At 41.6% G+C, this 23,782-nt stretch overlaps 1 protein-coding gene across 3 annotated transcripts in view; it reads left to right on the top strand.

Annotated features, from left to right (window-relative positions):
- LGR5 (leucine rich repeat containing G protein-coupled receptor 5) overlaps positions 1–23,782 on the top strand; it is a gene marked incomplete at both ends in the record, with an annotated part of 134,449 nt that overhangs the window by 84,066 nt on the left and 26,601 nt on the right. For 2 of the 3 annotated variants that reach the window (XM_080706045.1, XM_080706044.1), the window contains 3 exons: positions 1,428–1,499; positions 20,178–20,393; positions 23,493–23,564. In XM_080706045.1, coding sequence (XP_080562171.1) covers positions 1,428–1,499; positions 20,178–20,393; positions 23,493–23,564 — 360 coding nt within the window. The remainder of the gene's footprint in view (positions 1–1,427; positions 1,500–20,177; positions 20,394–23,492; positions 23,565–23,782) is intronic. The other variant, XM_080706046.1, reaches the window with a different exon arrangement.

Here is a 23,782-nt window from a genome sequence, read left to right as displayed (position 1 = left end):
TATACACCTGTGGTACCTGAGAATGTGTGCTTTCAGCAAGGATTCCTCAAAAGGATGCAGTGGGAAGTCCATCCAGCTTAACCACTGGAGTTAGACATACCTGTGGTAGAGTCTTAGTCATGCATTAATGAAGATACACTTTGATAGTAGAAGTGAGAGACCAGGCAAATCATTTCTAAAATCCAAATATATTTTGGTGACCTAAAAATCTGAAATATTTTCTCTTTGTTTCTGCTTTCCTGAAATAGTCTTCTGCCTCAGGCTCACACTGACCAGGAAATACTAAATTTAAAAAATATATATGCTGCAAGATTATTGTTATAAACATTTATGAAAAAGGTATCAAAATATAAGGAATCCAATGGATTTTTTTCCATGCTATTTTTCCATTATTATTTCATTGTTGCCAGGTATTTCCATTCTGGAGTTTCCATGTTCTGGGGAAGGGGAGAGAAAAACTTCAACTCCGGATAGCAAAGGCAGAAATACTTTACAAAAAAAGAATTCAGTTTCAATCAATATGCATCCATCACAAGAAGGAGGAAGGTCTTTAGTAGCCTCCTTCTGTTATCTTTACTTGCATTTTATTTTGTCACCACCATGGTGATCCTTTAAAAATGTAAGATCACATCGTCTCCCTGCTTAGACCCTTCAACAGCGGTTTGCATCACACTTAAAGTGTGATATCATGGCCTGCAAGTCCTCCATGAGACTTCTCGGTTCTCTCCCAGCCTCTTGCCCTCACAGTCCCCCTCAGCCATGACTGAGCCTTTGCTGCTTCTTTAACAAGTCAGCAAGTTCTGGCCTCGGCTCTTGTTCTTCCCTCTTCTTCAGTTCCCAGATGTTCCTGGGATGCGCCTGACTCCATTCTGGTCTCCATGCAGATCAGAGATCACCTACTCAGAGAGACCTTCTCTAAACCACCTTCGTTTTTTCAGTACTGAGGATTGAATCCAGTATCTAGGGTGCTCTTTCTCTGGGCTATACCTCCACTCCTGTTTTATTTTTTACTTTAAAACAGGGTCTCACTAAGTTGTGGATGGGGGGCCTGGCAAAGTTGCTGAGGCTGTCCTAGAACCTGCGATCCTCCTGTCTCAGCCTTCCAGGTAGTGGGATTACAGGTGTGTGCCACCACTACCAGCTTTGAATCACCTTTAAAATAATAATCTTACCTCCTATTACCATCTATCCCAAACCTATGTTTTGCTTTTTATTCATAGGACTCTCTCTTGTTTCATGTTTTATATTCATTAGATTGTTTTTAATTATTTGCACTCCCCATGGGAATGTAAGTGCCATTAAAGAATTTGTCTCATGCTTTGCTGTTTTTCTGCTGCTCTGCAGCACCTGACACCCTGCCTGGCACTATTATGGCCATTGTTCACACTGATTTCCTTTAATGCTTTTCTTTGTTTGCTTTTATACAGTATGCTGCAGAACAATCAGCTAAGACAGGTCCCCGCGGAAGCTCTGCAGAACTTGCGAAGCCTTCAGTCCCTGTAAGTGTAGCTGCAATTGCAAAACATACTCAAGATCAATTTGGGAAAAGCATTGAAATATCCAGTTGATTTTACTTTGTCCCTTGGTTGATGGTCATACCTAAATAAACTGTGAGCATCCACCAGAGCTTCTTCATGTGCTCACTAAACTGTGTATGGCAGGTGATGGGGAAAGGGGGCACAAGTGCTAGACTTTGGTGTTTCAGAGCACAGGTTTAATTGTGTGACATCTGCAACCAAAACTTTCACATAAAATGGGCACTGTGGCGCACAGTACTAGGGTTATAATCCCAGTACTTAGGAGGCTGAGACAGGAGGATCACAGGTTTGAGGACAGCCTTAGCGATGTAGTTAGACTCAAAACAACCTGGTGAGACCCTATTTCAAAACAAAAATTAAAAAGAATTGGGAGTGTAGCTCAGAGGTAGACCACCCCTAGGTTCAATACCAATACCAAAAACAAAGAAACTCATGTATGTTGGTATCTCCAGACAAAATGTCTGCTACATTACCCTATTTTTGCCTCTTTAAATCAGGAATGTTTTCCTTTTATCTAGAAAAAATGGATAATGGATGTCATAATCTAGATATCTTGGCATATTCGGTTTGTTTTTGTTTTCATTTTTTGCAGTACTGGGGATGGAACACAGGGGTATTCTACCTCTGGGTGACACCCTCAGCCCTATTTTTTATTTTTTATTTTGAAACAGGGTCTCACTGAGTTGCAGAGGGCCTCACTAAGTAGCTGAGGCTGTCCGCAAACTGTGATCCTCCTGTCTCAGCCTCCTGAATGCTGGGATTACAAGCCTGCCCCACCACCCCGGCTTTGATTTGTTTTTTAATTATCCGAAGCTAGGTATGGTATTGTATGCCTCTAATCCCAGTATTTGGTTGCCTGGAACAGGAAGATCACCAGGTTCAAGGCCAGCATTAGCAAGGTAGTAAGAATCACAGCAACCTACCAAGACCTTGGTTCCAAACAAAAAATAAAAAGGGCTGGGGCCCCGGTGAGGAGATAGAAAGGAAATAGGCAGATAGGGAAAAGGCCTCGGTAGAAAAAAAGTTAATTTCCTGAGTTTCCTGAGAGGCAACGAATATCTAAAATTCCAAAGGCTCAGAGATAAGAAGGACCAGAGATTTACAAAACCATCTGTTTACTAATCAACAAACCCAGGAGCCCCTCACCAGCAAGTCTGAAAGGAGATTCTTCAAGGACTTGCAAATACCCTATGCAAATCTTGAGAGCTGCTTCCCAGAACTCCCAAAGTCATCCTAACCAAAAGAGGACTCGCAAACGGTCGGGCAATGGCCCTAGGCGATCAGAAATTGGGGCTTTTCCCTCTAAGGACCTCCTCCCCTTTGGGGGAGCTGTTCTCTCTCTCACAATTCAAGTTAGCCCTGAGAGAAGGCAGAGTGCAATCCGGGTTCAGTCCTCACCACAAAAATAAATAACATTTTTGGCCGGGCGTGGTGGCGCACGCTTGTAATCCCCGCGCTTGGGAGGCAGTAACAGGAGGATCGCGCAGGTTCGAAGCCAGCCACGCGCGCTGGCTTAGGAGACCCTGTTTCCAAATAAAAATGTAAAAATAGGTCTGGGAGTGTAGCCCGGAGGTAGAAGGGCTTCCAGGAACCCCAATACCACCAAAAAAATAAAATAAATAAATAAATAAAAACATTTTTAAAATAATAAATTATTTGAACTGGTTTGTAATCAGATTTGGCTGAATTAAATCAAGACTGAAGTTTTAAAGTTCTATTTATACATCAGAGATCCTCAAATCAAAAAACTAATACCGGCTGGGCGTGGTGGCGCACGCTTGTAATCCCAGTACTTGGGAGGCTGAGACAGGAGGATCACACAGGTTCGAAGCCAGCCTCAGCTACTTAGTGAGGCTCTCAGAAACCTAGTGAGACCCTGTTTCCAAATAAAATAGAAAATAGGTCTGGGAGTGTAACCTGAAGGTAGAAAGCCTCTGGGTTCCATTCCCAGCACCAAAAAAAAAAAAAAAAAAAAAAAAACCCACCTAAGATCTATCAGTATATTCTGAAGCACTACTACACAGTTTTATAAACCAAGAGCATCCCCATGATTTCACACTGACATACAAACACAAGCAGTCCCAGGATTCCCATATGCTTGGATTCACACACCACACACAGACACACACATACAAATACACTCCACAGTGGTGGTATCCTCTGCTCTGAACCTATACCTTTGCCACACACACACACACCCCACATACTTAGTTAAAACCACCGAATAAAAATAAGTTATTTCTCACTAAAAGAACATTATCTCCAGCTAGATGTTCTGGAATTTGGGTTGTAAGCACTGTGTTCATACATCTTCCTCTCCTCAGAATATGTAAGTGTAGCTGGGCGTGGTGGCACACATTGTAATCGCAGCATTTGGGAGGCTGAGACAGGAAGATCGTGGGTCATGGACAGCCTACTACTACTTAGTGAGGCCCCTTGCAACTCACTGAGACCCTATTTCAAAAAGATAAAGAATAAAAAATAGGGCTGGGGCTGTAGCTCAGAGGTAGAATGCCTTTGGGTTCCATCCCCAGTAGAGAAAAAAGAAAAAGAAGTGTTTGCAATACATTGCACAATTCTGATACAAATGGGTAATGTAGGCTCTGAGTTTACTTCCACTGGAGGTCCTCACCTGTCAAACTAAACACTGCTTTGTGGTGTGGATGATGAGAGATAAATGCATAAAGGGGCCAATGACTACTACAGACTGCAGCTGAAAGTCTTCGTGTTAAAAAAAAAAACCCATTGGTTAATAATTACATTTAGTTTCCTTGATGCTCCCCCCCTCCCAGGTGACATGAGAGAAGGGGGAACGTGAGATTTGGAGATATACCTTCCTCCTTTGATCTTTTTCTTTTTTTAATGAAAGAATATCTGTGCTTGAGATCATTGTAAGCTTTTTAATCCAATCAAACAAAGTGACTTCCTAGGTTTTCAGCAGCCTATGGATAAACAAGCCCACAAGGGCCCCTTTGTGGCCTGGGATGGGACCTCCGTGCTTCCAGGAGCCCCTTCCTGACAGGACAGGAGGGCACAGCTCTTCTTTTATTGCTCACAGCTTTACCTGAAGGAAAGAAGAAGCCAAACAGCCTCCTGTTGGGTAGTCTGGTTTAAAGGCACAGGGATCTAGTGGCTAAATTGAAATTGAGATAATGACCTTGGCCAAGAAGGACTTTAAACAGCTGCGAGGCAGGCAGGAGATAGAAGGATAAGAGTCTGTAACCAAAAGCCCATCCGCTGAAAGAAGATCACAAACAGAAGTGGACTCTTTGAGAAAGAGAAACCCCCGCATCTTTTGTTCACTAGAAGTGGGCGGTGCCTCTCTGATAAAGGTGTTCAGATTCAGTTTCTTACAGTCCGGAGATTGACTGTTCACCAGGTGTCTCCTGCTTGGGGTGTCTAGTTCACATAAAGAATTGCATGTGGAAACCTTATAAAGAGATAAATATAAATACGTGTTCTCTGTGGGAAAGATCAAGGGTTAATTCTGTAGGATGACACCGCACCCAAACTAAAACATCTAGAGGGACCCTGGGCCTCCAGTTCACACTGGTCACCTGGGCTTGGGCTATGAGGTGTTTGTCTGGGTCCCTTTGTGCAGAGCACAGATGACCAGTGTGAGGTGAGGTGCAGGCAATGTGGCCTGGTACGCCACTTTTCTTACTGGTGTGTGTGTGTGTGTGTGCGCGCACGCCTGTGATGTGAAAATTCATACTCTTCAAAAGGCATTCTTGGCTTAACCACCAACCCCGCAGGCTCCATTGTACCAGCCTGGGGCACCCCCTACCAGAGGCACACTCCAAGCCAGTTTGAAGGTTTGGGGCCTGGAGAGTCTCTTTAAATTTGTATTCTCCTGCTTCTGTTCCAAAGTTGGAAATATTAGTGTTGAGTTTAATGACAATTACAAACACACATTCCTTGCACATTCTCCATTCATGATCCAGGTTGCACTTTAGCCTTTGTGCTAAAGTATTAATAAGAGTGATGACAAAGCTGAGCCTGGTGGCCCGTGCCTGTAATAATCAGACTTGGAAAGCTGAGACAGGAGGACCACAGGTTTGAGACCAGCCTTAGCAACTTAGTGAGGCCCTCAGCAACTTAGACTTTGTTTCAAAATAAAAAATAAAATAGGACTGGGGATATAGCTCAGTAATAGAACACCCCTGGTTTCAATCCCCAGTACCACAAAAAATAAAAAAGCTGGGCATGGTGGCACACGCTTATAATCCCAGCATTTGAGACAGGAGGATGCCTTGTTTGTGTTTAATTGAAAAGTGTTCACATCTGCCTATTAATTGTATGGACAATCTACGGCAGATAAAATTAAGAGGCCACGTGCTAGCCAGGTATGGTGGTACATACCTGTAACCCCAGTGCTTGGGAGGCTGAGGCAGGAGGATCACAGGTTCGAGGACAGCCTCAGCAATTTAGAGAGGCACTCAGAAATTTAGCAAGACCCTGTTTCAAAATAAAAATAAAATGGGGATGGGGGTGTGCCTTGGAGGTAGACCTGAGGCGGACAGCCTCAGCTACTTCAGTGAGACCCTGTTTCAAAATAAAGAATTAAAAAATAAAAGGGCTGGAGGTGTCTCTTGGAGGTAGAATGACCCTGGGTTCCATCCCTAGTACCACAAAAATAAATAAATAAATAAATAAATAAATAAATAAATAAGAATAATGACGATGAGACCTGATCTCCTCCCTGCTGACAGTACCTGGGAAGCGTCCACAGCTGCCCTTCTTGTTTTGAACCACAGTCAACCCTCTCATCACTGCTTTGTCTTTAATGAACACTGTTCCTCCTTTATGAACTCTCTTGAATTCACCCTGTTTTTACCCACAATTTATTTTTTCTCTTACACATTCGCTTTCTTTTTCTTTTCTTTTCTTTTTTTGGGGGTCTGGGGATGGAACCCAGAGGCATTTGACCTCTGAGCTATACCCCCTGCCCAATTTTTTATTCTTTGTTTTGAAACAGGGTCTCACTGAGTTGCAGAGGGCCTCACTAAGTAGCTGAGGCTATCTGCAAACCGCGATCTTCCAGTCTCAGCCTCCCAAATGCTGGGATTACAAGCGTGCACCACCATGCCTGGCTTACATTCGCTTTCTAAGAAGCACTCCACACTTTGCGGGACCTATGTGCTCCTCACCCCTCCTCGTAGCCAGCCTTGTCACTTCTCCAGTAGAGTCCTCAATGTTGACTGCAAACAATCATCTAGTGAGTCCCAAAGCCTTGTCTGCACCCACAACAATTAAAATCTCGGAGGAGCCCCAGGCATCAGTGTTTTCTGATGCAATTTCACAATGACTCCATTGTAGAATTAAATGTTAAGAAAGATTAGGAAGTGAAGATTAGAAAAAGTAAAGATTAGGATTAAGTAGGGCATGATGGTGCGCATTTGTAATCCCAGTACTTGGGAGGCTGAGACAGGAGGATCACACAGGTTCAAGCCAGCCTCAGCTACTCAGGGAGGCTCTCAGCAACTTAGTGAGACCCTGTTTCCAAATAAAGTATAAAAGAGGTCTGGGAGTGTAGCCTGGAGGTAGAAAGCCCCTGGGTTCCATCCCCAGTACCACAAAAAAAAAAAAAAAGAAAAAAGAAAACAAAGAAGATTAGGAATAAGTGATTATTAGGAAACTGGGAATTCTGCAGTATTTCCTCCAATAATGACCAAACTATTCTCCTGAATTCCTTTCAAGGCTGAAATAATAACAAAGTCCATACTTTGCTTTCTGATATGAACTAATATAATTAGAATATAAAAGCCAGGCACTGCCTTGTTTGTGTTTAATTGAAAAGTGCTCACATCTGCCTATTAATTGCATGGACAATCTATGGCAGATAAAATTAAGAGGCCACGTGCTAGCCAGGTATGGTGGTACACACCTGTAACCTCAGTGCTTGGGAGGCTGAGGCAGGAGGATCACAGGTTCGAGGACAGCCACAGCAATTTAGAGAGGCACTCAGAAATTTAGCAAGACCCTGTTTCAAAATAAAAATAAAATGGGGATGGGGGTGTGCCTTGGAGGCAGGTCCCTCAGCTTCCCCCACTCCCCCAAAATAGAGGCCACGTGCTGTATTACCCTGCTGCTAAATGTGTTTTGTGAACCATCAACATCAGTTTGATCTTTTATAATAAAAATCTTCATTTCCACAAAGTCTTAGGTGACTGTTATGCAAGAACGCATACAATCTGTAATGTTCTATTACACTAACTCCGTGGTCTACAAACCAAACTGGTGGAGAACTACAGAAATCGATCGTTGCCTCACTCTGCTCCTTGCTCCACCCACGTAGACTTGGCTTCACTGAATGAGGCTTAAGAAACCTGATTTATTGCGCTCGGTAACACTGCTGTTGAGGAGGAGAGAGAGTTTCCAGGGCTGTCATTTTCCATTTGTTCCACGTACACAAAAATGTTTCATTCATAATGAAAACACATAAGGGTGTGTGTGTGTGTGTTTGTGTGTGAGACTCTTTCCTGATGCTCACAAATTGCTCTTTTAAAGAATAAGGGCACAGGCCCATGTGCCAGAGGCCAGCAGCCCAGAGTCTGTCCTCGTACGACAAGTACACTGGCTTCTGACATGGCAGTAACTGCCCAGACACCGACTGGGATTTTTGTAATGTAATCAAATATAACCTAATTTCCTTTCTGTTTTTTTGGAAGGGAGTAGGAAATGTAATCAGAATTCACAGTGAGTTGTATTTCACCAAGAAACTTTTGGCATTGTAGACATTTTGAGGATGAGGGTCAGATTACAGGGATTTGATGGAAACTCAAAACTTAACCCTCCAATACCCTCTCACCTTCTCATATTGATAGTTAAGAGATGGATCTATGAGGAACTATTTGCCTCGTTAGTGATGGCTGTTAATGAACTTCAAGCCTCCTGCTGTCACTCATGAAGTTCGAGGTGACCAAAGAGAATTGCGTATTCGTGTCTATACTGTTAACAAAACTGATTAACGTTGGTTTTCATTCCAGCTCGACACTAGTAAAGCTCACTCTGTAGTATGCACAATCACAAAGATAACTGGTTAGTGAATAAACAATGAACAGAGAGTTAAACATTTTTATTGTTGTCTCTATTTTCCAATTAGCTAATGCTCATCCTCAGGATAAAAGACAATATATATAATTTTGTGTGTGTGGTGCTGGGGATGGAATCCAGGGGCTTTTCCACCTCCGGGCTATACTCCCAGACCTATTTTTTATATTTTTTATTTGGAAACAGAGTCTCACTAAGTTGCTGAGAGCCTCACTCAGTAGCTGAGGCTGGCTTTGAACCTGTGTGATCCTCCTGTCTCAGCCTCCCAAGCACAGGGATTATAAGCGTGCGCCACCACGCCCAGCTCAAAGAGTATATTTAAAACTATAAAGAAATCTATGATTTCTGCCAGACCCACACTTGTCATAGTGTTGTCAGGCAGGGCTGCAGATTCTAAACGGGGACCTTGCAAAATGTCAGTAACTTCACCCAGACCCTTTATAGTGGGATTTTGCTAATAGTAGGCTTTTTTTTTTTTTTTTTTTTGCTAACTATTATCAATAAAAGAAAGTGAACAGGAATCAGTAAGAAAGGTAAGGTGAGACTGGAATGAGCAGCAGTTTCCTCTGTTACTATTCAGAAGCCATGGTGACACATTCTTGTAATCCCTGTACTCAGGAGGCTGAGACAGAAGGATTGCAGGTTCAAAGCCAGCCTCAGCTACTCAGTGATGCTCTCTCTCTGCAACTTAGTGAGACCCTGTTTCCAAATAAGAAATAAAGTTGTGCTGGTGGTGTAGCTCAGGGGTAGAGTACCCAAAAATATAAGTAAATAAATTTAAAAAATAAATAAAATAGAGCCAAGAGTGCAGCTCAGATGTCCAATGTCCCTGGGTTCAATTCCCCAGTATCACTATTAACATATACACTAGGGTATTAGTTTGTTTTGTTTTGTTTTTCATAAAAACGCCTACACATTGAAAGGGAGGCAGACCTAGAAGTTCTAGAGGCCCAGGAGTTTGCCTACTGCTGTATTAAGAGTTCATTTCAAAGGAACACATACAAATCAGCACCCAGAGAACTCATGGGCAAGACAAGTTTTGCCCTCCCCCCCCCACCCTGAATTTAACCATGAAGGGGAAATTGTGTAAGGCAAAGTCCTTTCCACACAATGTTTACAAGAAGAGACACTAAAATTGGAGCATGGGCCTTAGAATGACATGTGGGGAACGGTTAATGACAAGGTGAACCGTCAACGTCGGAGGCCATGCATGACAGATTTGCATATCAGATTATCCACCGGCGCCATGTTACGCAGCGTATTCATGGCAGTCCTATCAGATCAACAAAGACAACATGGGCATTACGAAATGAGTAGTGCAGTAACCTTCTTTTGACCTTGTACTGTAAAATGAAAGTTAACTTTGGGAAGTGAATTAGACTCGGAGAAGCTAAAGGGATGGCAGCTAGGAGAGTGTGCCAAAGTATCGATGGGGTCTACCAAGAATTTTTTTAAAAATACGTAAGGAAAGCAGCTGAAAGAGGCAACATTTTTTGTAGGGATAAAGCCAGGACACAGACCTGATTAAACACCCATAGTCTGCCGGGCGTGGTGGCGCACGCTTGTAATCCCCGCGCCTGGGAGGCAGAGACAGGAGGATCGCGCGGGTTCGAAGCCAGCCCCGCGTGCTGGCTTAGGAGACCCTGTTTCCAAATAAAAATGTAAAAACAGGTCTGGGAATGTAGCCTGGAGTTAGAAGGTCTTCCAGGAACCCCAGTACCACCAAAAAAAAAAAAAACACCCATGGTCAGAAAAGCAGCCACAGACCATAGATACTTTTTTTTTATTTTTTAAATACTGAGTATTGAACTCAGGGGTGCTCTACCCTCAAGCTACACCCCTAGCCCTTTTAATTTTTTATTTTGAAACAAGGACTCACTAAGTTGCCGAGGCTGACCGTGAACCCGCGATCCTGTCTCAGCCTCCCAAGTACTGGGATTACAGGCGTGCACCACAATGCCGGGCCAGCAGCCAATATTTATTAAGCATTTTTGCCTTACCATCCTACTTCATCCTTGCAGCGACAGCTTAAAATAGGTGCTGCAATTGCCCCCCTTCTAAGTGATGAGGAAGCAAAAACCTCCAAGAGGCTAACTGACCTTCCCAAGGTCAGACAGCTGGTAATAAAGTTAGACTAGAAGTGAGTTTGGGATAAGTATTCTGTTCTGTCGGTCCCTCTTATCTGCCCATTTCACCACACTTTCTTGCCTCTCTCGGGGAATCACCTGCAAGATTGGGTGCTGAGAACGGGAAGCGAAAGCTTCATAGAAACACACAGTTCCTGCAGGCAGATGGTCATGATGGTTCACAGAGAGGGAGGGGAAACTCTAAAGCTGTAGGACAGAATTAAGTAAATTGAAGGAAAGGGAACAGTATTAAAATGTGGGCCTGTCAGCCTTTGTTATCATTTCTCTATGTAGAAATCGTCCCCACTTTCCCAATGATAAAGTTAAGGGCATCTTGCCCCCATTGCAAAAGTAAGAGTTAACTAGATGAACACTAGAGAAAAAGACATTCCTGACAGAGGGAACTGCATCTGCTGCAGCCTGCAGAGGTGGGAAGGGCTGTTACATTTAGGAGCAGAGCGCAGGCCTGAGACTGAAGTAAGAGACACGCTGTGCCCTATCAGAAGCAGGGGGCAGCCCCTGAAAAAGCCCTAGGACGCCTGTAAAGAATTTTGGTCTTTAAAGTGGAAATCCATTCTAGGATGTGAAGCAGGCTCTGTCTTATTGAAGCAGCCTGGAGAGGAAGAACTTTGTCAGAGTGGGGGCAGTGGAGTTGGAGAAAGGGGGAAGGGTTTGAGAGATATTTAGATGACATTACCAATGTTTGGCAGTTGATTTGTGGTGAAGAATGAAGAAGAAAGATGTGTCAAGGATGATTTTGAAGTTTCTGGTTTATATGACTGTATACTTCACTGCAGCCAGGCACAGAGCTGAGAAGCTCTGGTGGAGGACACGATTCGGGGTGGCGGATGGAAATGGGAGGCGATGCCTTCGGTCTTCAAAACTTGTGTTTGAGGAAGAACAACTAAACCGAGATGGCATGTAGCGTGAAATCTGGATCTGGATCTTTATGTTTTTATTTTTAGTTTTTATTTTTGTGAAGGGGGGGTCTGGGGATGAAACCCAGGGGCAAAGAATAGGAATGTGGGAGCTGGGCATGGTGGTACATGCTTGTAATTCCAGTACTGGCAGGCTGAGACAGGAGGATCACAGGTTCTGGCCAGTAACTTTACAAGGCCCTGGGCAACTCAGTGAGACCCTGTTTCAAAATAAATAGGGCTCAGTGGTAGAATGTTCCTGGATTCAATCTGGAAGGAAGGAAGGAAAGAAGGAAGGAAGGAAGGAAGGAAGGAAGGAAGGAAGGAAGGAAGGAAGGAAGGAAGGAATTGCAGTTAGGTCTTGAAAAGTTGGGGGTACCTATGAACACAAAGCACTGTGGAAAGTGTTAGAAAAGATACTTGACTAGGACTGAGAAGTAAGAGAAAAGTTTGGCCAGGTAAGGTAGATGGTGAGCCCTGACTATCAGAATGGGAAGTTGGGGCTTGAAAGGAGTGGAAACTTGGAAGAACTGTAGATTCCTAACAGGAGAATGACATAGAGTGCAATTTTACAGAGCTTAATCTGGCAGCAACCTACAGGATTAATTGAAGAGATAAGAGATCAAAGGCACTAGGACCAGCTCAGAGGCTGTTGCAGTAATGCAGGTGTGAAGAGATAAGAGACTTAACTAGACAGTGGAAATGGAGAGTCTCTGAGATAAAGATAAAGGGAGAGAACTTGGTGAATGATTGGCTGGAAGGCAATGGAAGATTCCAAAATGACCCCTAGTTTTCAAACCCTGGTGGTACTCCTGGTGCCCCTGACAAAAAGAGGTCTTTGTTTTCTGTGGAGAAAAATGAAACTGAAAGACTTACTGCTCATGTTACTCTGGCAGTAGATCATCTCCCTGTTAAACTCACAGTCGTGGTAACCCCTGAGAAACTGAGCAATTTAATATGAAGACGCCGGGTCTGGGGTGTAGGTCTGTGGTAGAATGTTTTGCCTAGAATGCTTGAAGTCCTGGGTTCAATCCCAGCACCGTGGAAACAAAATGTATGGCGTCTTGCCCTCCTTGATGGAGGTTGGGTTCCTTTAGACACTTTTTATCCAGGTGTGTGTGTGTGTGTTACTAGGGATTGAACCCAGAAGCATTCTACTTCTGAACTACACCCCTGGCCCTTTGTAAAAAAAATATATATTTTTTTTGTTTTGTTTTAAAATAGAGTCTCATTATTGCTGAAAGTCTTCCTACATTGCAGAGGCTCTACTCAAACTTAGGTCCTCCTTTCTCAGCCTCCCAAGTACTAGGATTGTACACATACAACCATCCAGCTCTTAATCTAGATAGATGACTAGACTCTAAATCACTGCACATCAATGAACTTGTAGACCATCTCTCTCCGAGCTGGATAGGGGGGGGAAATGATTGTTACCTTTTCAGAGATGGGTCCAAAGCAAAGATTTTCTTCCTAGAAGATACATTAGGTTTACCAGTAAGGCAGATGGAGAAAAGAAAAACAGAAGTAGAAATTTCCCATCTAAGCAATCATGGGCTTTACATTAATATAACTAATTATCTTCCTGGGATATATGAAATTTCCCATCTTTATGGGAAATTCATTAAAAGAAGTAACCCCACATTACGGTCATTCCATAAATATTTAAAAATAGAAGCTACTCTAACAAAAATGACTGACATTATTGTGAAGAATTCTTTTAAATCAATATTCATTAAATCTTTTTTTGTGCATGTGGTCCTGGGGGTGGAACCCAGGGGCTTCCTACCTCTGGGCTATACTCCCAGACCTATTTTATATTTTATTTGGAAATAAGGTCTCACTAAGTTGCTGAGAGCCTCACTAAGTAGCTGAGGCTGGCTTCAAACCTGCGCAATCCTCAGCCTCCCAAGCGTGGGGATTACAAGCATGTGCCACCACACCCAGCTTAATTAAATCTTCTAGTATTCATATAGATTAAAAAAATTCCCTCTTGATGATATTTTATGATAATCCTATGATAAATTAACTGAACCATAGATTCCAGTGCGATAAAATTTCAAAACAGTGAAATTTTATCACAACAGAGAGTTTATGTGCTATATTGAGTTTTATTGTAAATAGACTTGTACCTATATGCTTTATTTATTTTCTTGAAAAAGTAAAATAATAATTAAGAATTCTTTCAGTTCCTCAGATTTGTAAATAAACTAAATCACTGTGGTCCCCTAACAACTTATGACTTTTTCAAGATGGTCTCACAAGACACAAAAATTATATACTCTAGGAGAGAGATGGCTATTTCTTTAAAACTTATGCAGAAAAAAATGCTCATCTAAATATAAAAGAGCAGTGTCCATCATGAAAACGTCACCTTTTCTAATCCCCATAAGTTATATCCCCATTATGCAGCTGCAACATTCTTCAGACTTTTGGCTTTTTTTTTCTTCTCTCCCAGCCATCCATGTTAATAATTGACATTATTATAGTCATCACAGTGTGGAATTAGCCAAGATCAATGGCTTATCTTTTGACTAACGCTTTCTTCCTTATAGTTAATGGCTCATCAAAGACATTCTCAAACAAAGATTTAAGTTTATGTGATACATTGGCAAGGTGTCATATACAAGATATATAAAGGACTATTTTCTGGAACAATAACAAGAATGATCTCATAGACTCTCTAATCCCTACAAAGATGCCATTTATAAATCAAAACTTCCCTTCTGAAGTACACAACAGATGGGCTTTTTTTTTTTTTTTTTTTTTTTTTTTTTTAGTACTGGGGATTGAACCTAGGGTCATTCTACCTCTGAGCTATATTCACAGCCCTATTTTATTTTTTATTTTGAAACACTGCTGAGAGTTTTGTTAAACTGCTGAGACTGGCCTTGAACCTGCAATCCTCCTGTCTCAACCTCCTAAATACTGGGATTGCAGGCATAGGCCATCACACTTGGCAAAACATTTCTTTTAAAAAAGGAAAATATCACAATTAATCACACGTGTACAAAAACATTAAGTAATAAAGCTTGACACCAAAAGAAAATAAATTTCTTTTTGCCATTGTCTGTACACAAATGATTAAATTTTAAAACTATCTTTCAGCTCCTTGCTACCTAGAACACACTGATACTACCGAATTGTATTCACAGTGAACATGCAGCTGTTTTATATTAATTTTACATAAACTGAGGCGCAGGCATCCCTGTTCTTGCACGGGTTGGCCTTTTTTATGGACTAACACAGAATATGTGTGCATCTCCTTTTTCTGTGATGGAATCCTCACTGTGACGCTCAATAAATATGCCATTGAATATACATATACTAAGAGATGTTTGATGAGTACAGAATCAGTAGTTCTGTTAGTCCTTATGGTCAAAGGAAAAGATTTTCTTTAAAGAAAAAGTCATTTGTAGCTGGGTATGGTGGTGCATGCTTGTAATTTCAGTACTTTGGAAGCTGAGACAGGAGGATGGAGATTTGCAGCCAGCCTCAAAAACTTAGTGAGGGCTTCTGCAACTTAGTGAGACCCTGTTTCAAAATAAAGAATAGCCAAGTGTGGTAGAACATGCTTGTAATGTCAGTACTTGGGAGGCTGAGAGAGGAGGACTACGGGTTCAAAGCCATCCTCAGCCACTTAGCAAGACCCTGTTTCCAAATAAGAAATAAAAAATTGGACTGGGGGTATAACTTGAAGGTAAAATGTCTATGAGTTTAATCCCCAGTACAACTAAAATAAAATGAAATATAAAAAACAGGGCTGGGGGTATAGCTTGGAGATAGAATATCCCTGGGTTCAATCCCCAATACCACACACAATAAAAGAAAAAGTCATTTGTAGAATTTTTTGTTTTCAAAATATGCCCACATTTTCTCATTTAATTCCCTTAGTAATCCTGTGGCATGTTGTGATTCTCCTTTCTAAAGGTAAAAATTGACCCACAGAGAAATCAGTATCTCCAAATCTCAAAAATAGTAAGTGGCAGAGTCTTGACTTAAACTGGTCTTAATTCTTCTAATTCAGTGACTTTTTAGGTCACCGTATCCCTATTTATGTAGGTGACTGTAGGTGGCAAGGAAGTAGGGTAAACTTTTGTTTTATGATTTCACTCTAAGCTCTCAGTGACTAAGGAGCATAAAATGAGTATCATTTCCCCTATCGTGATCACTTTTCAGATTGTATGGAAGATCATAATAAGGAGGTATAATTTCTCTGAAATGACATTGAGGCCACTCCCACTATTTCTGATGGGTTTTTTGGTGTTTTTGTTTTTGTTGTTGTTGTTGTTGTTTGTTTTTCTCTGCCCGACTCTGTGCAGGTATCATGCTGCTTCAGTCACTTTTTGATGGATGCATAAATGCTGCAGTCATTGCTAGTAACTTTCTGTGATAATGTACCACCTATCATATGTCACACTTCTCCTTTGACCTCAGAATAAGAGATATTCTGTAAAGCATCGGAAATACAACTCTGTGCCCTGTGTGTGTGTGTGTGTGTGTGTGTGTGTGTGTGTGTGTATGTGTGTGTGTGTTTACACGTGTATATATTTGTGTACCATGCCTAACAATAATACTAAAGGCTGAAAAATAAAGGTGACTTCCCTTAAGTCTTACTGCAGACACATTTTAATTATTTCCATTATGAAAAATGAAAGAAACAGCCTGCATTCTCGGAACTAAAATTCGCTCACAATCCAGCACTCTTTCTAGCCAATTTTGCCTGAGCAGATTTTGAGTCTATCTCAATGGCTCAAAAGTCAAAAGACAAGAGCACAAATTGTTAACGAGCTTCAGATAATAATAACTTAAAAGCATTAAGGCCTTTTACATTTACACAGTCCTGTTGTATTATTCCTTCAGTCATAAAGCAAGCCTATAACGTAGAGAGAAGCTATCCCTATTTTATAGATGTCAAAGCTGAGGTGTATTCATGTGTTCATGGCTACTGGAGTGGCTTGATCCTGGGATTTCTGTTCCCAGTTCTGCACTAATTCACAGAAACTATGCTGCCTGCACACACCCTCTCTTTGTTACTTGTACCAAATAGAAATAATAATGAAGGACTTAAAAAGTAGAGCTAAATTATGTACTTTTGTTGCTCCTGATAAGAAGTATATAATTGAGCCATGCTTTATGTTTTCTTGCATTGTGATGTTTATCTTGCACTCCACTGCTTAAATATTGCATTTTCCAAGCATATGAATAGAGAATATACAGCTGCCTGAAAAGACCAGATTGATACAATATAAGACTTTTGTTTACTCACTGAATAGGCACAATTTGTGCCCTGCCAATGGCTTTTTCCAGTTTTAACCTTGCTCTGTAAGAATCACCTGGATAATTACCTGTATAATTAATTCCATACTTCAGTTTAGCCTGCGAATATTCTGCTAAGACTAAATCAGACATCGAAGGAGAGAGTAGATGGTGGCTACCAAGGTCTGGAGGGTTGACTGGGAAAATAGGAAGATGTTGGTTAAAAGGTACAAAGTCCCAGCGTGCATAAATTGGTCTTCCTGGAGAGTCGTCCTTTGCTCAGGTTTCCTTTTTCCATCCTTCTATTGTAGAGCATGGTAACTATAATTAATAATAGCATATTGCATACTTGAAAATTCTAAGAGGTTATATCCTAAAGAGTCTTGCTACCAAACGAATGGTAAGTATGGAAGATAACGAAGGTGTCAATTAACTTCATTTTACAATGTATACAAATAGCAAAACATTATTACAGTGTGAATAAATATATGCACTTTTTGTCAATTATACATTAGTAAAGCGGAGAGAGGGAAATTAACTTAGATAATGCCTCCCAGTGTGGACAATATACCACTCTGAATTAGACTGGAACTACTAAGTCCAGGTGGATATAGACTCTAAAACACTTCATTTAAAAAGCCAGGCGTGATGATGCACGCTTTTAATCCCAGCGCTTGGGAGGCTGAGACAGGAGGATCGCACAGGTTCGAAGCTATCCTCGGCTACTGAGTGAGGCTCTCAGCAACTTAGTGAGCCCTGTTTCCAAATAAAGTATGAAATAGGTCTGAAAGTATAGCCCGGAGGTAGAAAAGCCCTTGGGTTCCACCCGCAGTACCACAAAAAATAAAACACTTCATTTAGATGTATCACTTATTGAAAACTTCCTAAATGAAAAAACTGACTAGTAGAAAGACATTTTACATTTATACAATCCTATTATATTATTTCCTTTAGTCATAAAGCAACCTCATAAGAGAGAGAAAAGTTATCCCTTATCCCTGATGATCTCAGTATTATGTCTGAGAGTATTCATATTTAGAGGGCTAGGACTCTGACCAATTGCTCTGACTTAACTCATTTCATTTCAGATAGAAAATTTGTATAATAGTGTACAGGCCAGATCCCATCCTTGTTTCTGAAAGGAGAGGAGCACGATTCATGAAAAGTATCTGTCCGGAGAAATGGACTTAATAACATAAGGAACTGATAGCAAGGCCACTTCACACTGGTACCAACTTAAAATAGTAAAGCAGATAAGCCTACGACTCAAGGCTGGGAGATCCTTTCCTATTAATGCACCCAAACATTTGTGCTGAACTTTAAGGTTTGTCATTTTCAAGATATTTAAGATCTACTTGTACTTTCAATGCATTAAGCAACTGGCAGTCATCAAACAACATGTCAACTAAAACTCAGAGGCCTAGGCTGTATTCTAAAGTCTTCATTCTTTAGTCAGCACAATATTTAAGGCGAGTTTACATGTGTGCTTTACTTCTAGTCAAAAAACAATCACCTCCTTATCCCCTGATGAGCTTGTACCTTCCTTGAACAAGGGCCAAGCACGCAGTTGCTGGAGAAACAGAGGGAAGAGATGGTGTTGAGTTTTCTTAAACATTTCCAGTTTCATTTGTTGACAGAACCTTGAGATGTTGGGAATCTGTGTTTCTGCAGTGATGGCTGATCTACTGGAAATAAAGTGCATGTGGGCTATGACACCCAGTTCCTTCAAATGCACTCCAGGTGACCTTATCTCAGTCAATACCCAAACTCGGCCTACGGCCCTTAAGGTGTCACTCGTTCCCAATCAATAGAAGTAGGAACAGAGAACGATTGGAATGACATGTAGCCAAAAGTGAGGAAGCCGCTTTCCAGGGGGCTTAACTAGCTACCGCAGAGAATTCTGTCTATTTCTAAACTGTTTAAATTTGGTTTGCAGGAGATTATTTTGTGATCCTGGTATACTTCCTGCATCTGTTTAGTCTTAAATGCTTCCGAAAACATTTTTCAAAATCCTCTCGTGATTTTCTAATCCTTCCTAATACATGCACTGCTTAAAATGCAACTCTTCTTTTTTTAATCCTAGCTTTGAAAAATCCAAACAAATGTGTAAGCCTTAAAAACAGATTGAAAAAGGAAAACAAGTGAGGGCTGTTGGAAGCATAGCTGAGCGATGGCTCTTCTATCGTTCATGCGCCTCACAGGAAATCCCAGGACTGCGTGAGTTTTGTCACTTTGAGAGGAAAGCGAGGGCATTTTAATGACAGTCACTGTTTATGTTGGATCTGGGCAAACTAAATGTGTTGTACTCCCTCTGCTGGCTCCGAAGCTCTAACAGCTGATTAACTAGGCCTATTTTTAGATGTATTTCCCATTTTTAAAAAGGGAAGGGGGTGGAGTATGGGGGGAAAAAAGCAAAAACTGGTAAAGCTGTTATTTTTATTATTTGTTTAAAATGTCAGAAAAGCAAACATCTGTCTATGGCAAATGACTAGGATAAGCCAGGCATGGTGGCACACGCCTGTAATTCCAGGACTTGGGAGGCTGAGACAGGAGGATCACACATTCAAGATCAGCCTCAGCAACTTATTGAGGGACTTAGCAACTTAATAAGACCCTGTTTTAAAACAAAAATTAAAATAGGGCTGAAAATGTAATTCAGAGGTAGAATGCTCAATCTCTACTACCCTCCTCCCAAAATAAACGACGATTAGGAAGAACAAGAAATCCTGCAGTGACTCTTCAATGGAATACGAGAAACTGTCACCTCTCCTTTCCCCCAGGCATATCTAACAACCTTTAAAAATGACTCGTTTCTTTTCAAATACTGAAATAATCTTTTCTCAGAGCTTAAGGAACAAAGTAGTATAGTATGTATAGTAAGTAGTATAGTATGTTAAAAACAGTCCAGGAACACAAAGGCACTCATCTGGCTTGGGATAGAAGAGAGGAGAGAGGGTATCTATCTGCTGGTATCTGTAGAAACGCTAAAAGGCTGTCACACTGAAAATTTATACCTCAGAGAGGCCACCTCCATGCATGAAAGCACATTACCTATAAGCCCAGAAGACAATTATAGAACCCTAGAATTTTAGAGTCAGACACCTAAGAAGCATTTTCTACCCATGGGCGAGGAGAACCCATCAGAAGAGGAAATGCTCCAGGAGGCAGGACCCTGAGCGCCACAGGCCACTTCACCCTTATTAGTGGGCATGTGGAGGGTCTTCCTGCACAGTCATCCTCTGCTCGGGCTTTGCTCTCTTTTCAGTTCTTGCTCACTTTCCCCACAGTCGCCTGGATGCCAACCACATCAGCTACGTGCCACCCAGCTGTTTCAGTGGCCTGCACTCCCTGAGGCACCTGTGGCTGGATGACAACGCTTTGACAGAAATCCCTGTCCAGGCTTTCCGAAGTTTATCAGCACTGCAAGCCATGACCTTGGCCCTGAATAAAATACACCACATTCCAGACTATGCCTTTGGAAACCTCTCCAGCTTGGTAGTTCTGTAAGTTTTCTTGGTTTTGCTTTCTCTTTAACGAACCCTAAATTCATAGAAGACCTTGGCCTTAAAATGCAGACCCTTCAAAGTTTGAATGGAAGCTGGGCGTGGTGGTGCGCCTTTGTAATTCGGGAGGCTGAGCCCGGAGGATGGCGATTCACGGACAGCCTCAGCTACTTAGTGAGGCCCTCCACAACTTAGTGAGACCCTGTTTCAAAATAAAGAATAAAAAAATAGAGTAGGGGGTGTAGCTTAGAGGTAGAATGCCCCTGGGTTCCATCCTCAGACCCATAAAAAACAAAAAAGCTTGAATGGAGACATTTTAAAAGAGGAAAAGCCCCTGAACCCCTCCCCAAAATGACATAAATGTTCTAGTTGTGTTAATGACAGACAGCATTTATTATGTACTACTAGGCATACAAAGATAATAAAGTATGACTTCTGTCTCAGTGGAAATCATTGTAGAAGGGAATCACCATACTGCATAGTTAGTACAGTAACCAAAGCTAATAGAAAAAAAAAAAACTGATTTCACATAGTAATTGATGGCTCAGCTGGGCAGGGTGGTGAACACCTATAATCCCCGTATTTGAAAGGCTGAGACAAGAGGACTGCAGGTTCTAGAACAGCCTCAACAATGTGGCAAGACTCGCAGCAACCTGGCATGACCCCGTTTCAAAACAAAACTAAAAATGACTAGGTCTGGGTGTACAGTTCAAAGGCAGATAAGCCTGGGTTCAATCTCCTGTACCACACACACACCAAAAAAAAAGATGGTTAAGGTCAATCAAAATATGCTTTTGTTATTTAACAGTATTAGTAATATACGTTAAGTATTTCTTCAGCCAAGGAAAGAGAAGGGACAGCTAACCCTTGAGTTATACATTTATACAGCTTTTTATACTTGGTCTAGATTTTATTATTTTAGTATATCAAGATGGTTCTTGGCTAAGATATAGTTTGAAAAAACAATCTTTTTATTTTTTATTTTATTGGTGCACTATAGCCTCCATCCTAATGTGGATCATGTTGACAGTAGCATATATTCACACAGTACTTGGTGCCCTCCCCCCAGGTTAACAATGTTATAGTCACATGTATACACATATTCGAATGTAGCTTTTCCATTAATTAACCTCAGCCTTCTTCCTCCCCTGCCCCTCCTTTCTGGCTTTGCTGAGGTTTCCCCTCCATTATCTAGAGACCCTCTGCTATCCCTAATACTCCCTAGCTTGAGCATATTAGAGAAAACATTTGTTCCTTCTCTGAAGCAATCCCCACCTTTACAACAGAATAACTAATCGATGCTGATATAAGAAAACAGCTAGCCAGCCATGGTGGCACACACTTGTAATCTCGCACTTGAGAGACTGAGACAGGAGGATGGCAGGTTTGAGGCCTGCCTCAGCTAATTAGTGAGGCCCTCCACAACTTAGTGAGACCCTGTTTCAAAACAAAGTATAAAAAATAGGGCTGGGGGTATAATTCAGAGGTAGGATGCCCCTGGGTTCAATCCCCAGTACCACAAAAACAAAAGAAAAAAAAAAAAAAACCACTGCGTTTTGAAAGGCTAATAATAACAGTGTGTTCAGTGTGTTAGTCAGCGTTCCATCACTGTAACAAAGTGCTTGAGACAATTGAAAGGAGGAAAGGTTTGTTTTGGCTCAGCGTTTTAGAAGTTTCAGTCCCTAGTCATTTGGCCCTGTTGCTTTTTGGGCACGTGGTGACACCGAACGTCATGATAGGCTCACGTGGTCATGATAGGCTCACGTGGTCATGATAGGCTCACATGGTAGAGCAAAGCCTCTCACCTCGTGGCAACCAGGAAACAAGAGACAGCGGAAGGGGCTGGAATCCAATATTCCCATTAAGGGCACATCACCAGCTATCGAACACCCTTCCATTAGCCCTACATCCTAAAGGTTCCTCACCTCCCAATATGGCCATGGATCCATAAATCAAACCTTTAGCATATGGGCCTTTGGGAGACATTTAAGATCCAAGCCATAAGACTTGGGAACACACAGAAAGGTTTCTTTGGCACCTTTCTTCTTTTGCTGCACACCGGCCCCCTGATTTACCGTGGCTTCAGTCACCCTACTTCATTACTGGACTCCATTCCACGTCTGTGTCTCCCACTATGGTGTTTTCTTCTTTGAAGGCTGGCCAGTATCTTTCCCATCTTAGTTTCCTCTCAACCCCTTTCTTCATCCATTGCAGACAGAAGATCTTTAATGAACATCACATAGATCTCACGTTAAACCAAAATTTATTTATTAAAACGAAGCTCTAAGTCTGAAAGGAAAAGAAATTTGAAGGAATGTTAACAAATACCTATGCTGAGTTTCATACGTAAAGATGACACTACTGACCCAATGGAAGCTGCTTTCATATTTTTCCATCCACTTAAAGGAAACAGATTTGTGGAGGTCCAGCTACCCTTTTTCACCCTGTCTCCCCTAAACCCACCTTCCAAACTCCCTTTGGGAACTGGTCCAGTTTCAGTTGTGTACATAGCTGCTGTGCTCATTGGCTCCAGCCTGACTGCCTTACCAACTGAGCCAACGATGATGATTATACACGTTAATACTGTGTCAAGATAACTAATCATTTTGGGCAGCTGAAAAATCTGATTACTGTTCCCTGTGGCTGAAATTGTTGTTTCCTGTTGATCTGTGGTCCAACCCTGGGAAGGTAGCCATTATCAGCCTTTCGGCTTTAATAGGAAACGTGCTTAGTACACCTGTAACCTTCCCTCTCTCCTCCAAGTGTCAGTGGTGGTCAGGAGAGGAAGATGATCTCTGCCAGGCTGAGCAAACTGTATTGAAAACTATGCTAAAAAACCCCGAATTTACTTATACCAAGCATGCTGTTCATAGGATTATGTACTTCCTGATATTTCAAACCCAAATGGTAAAACTGGGATTGTCTCAAGTCCTATATGAGTGAATGGGGCATACAGACTTTAAAAAAATGTTCATTTCTTAAATTGGTAAATTCTTTAGTATAAGTTTCTTTGGATTTGAGCAATCACAATGTTGTGCCTAAACTTGCGATGTGCTGTGTGCGGTGTCCCTTGTGACTGTCTGCAATGTTCTCCTGCAGGCATCTCCATAACAATAGAATCCACTCCCTGGGAAAGAAATGCTTTGAAGGGCTCCACAGCCTAGAGACTTTGTGAGTTGACCTTTTATTTGTTTCCCTTTTTTCAGTGTTTTCATGAATATTCTGAAAGAATCAAAATAGCCTCGAAGCCAACTTTCTGTTTGGTTTGGTTAATTGCCTGAGCTTTAAACAGATATTTACAGTGGTTTTATCTTATACACGCTGCAATCAAGTGTGCAAGTACACCCCACACAGCTGAACAATAAAACAGAGGTTCTATTTTAATCTAA

Source organism: Muscardinus avellanarius (assembly GCF_963383645.1).
Source record: "Muscardinus avellanarius genome assembly, chromosome: 11".
Lineage (NCBI taxonomy): Eukaryota > Metazoa > Chordata > Mammalia > Rodentia > Gliridae > Muscardinus > Muscardinus avellanarius.
This window is presented reverse-complemented; position numbering and strand designations above follow the sequence as displayed.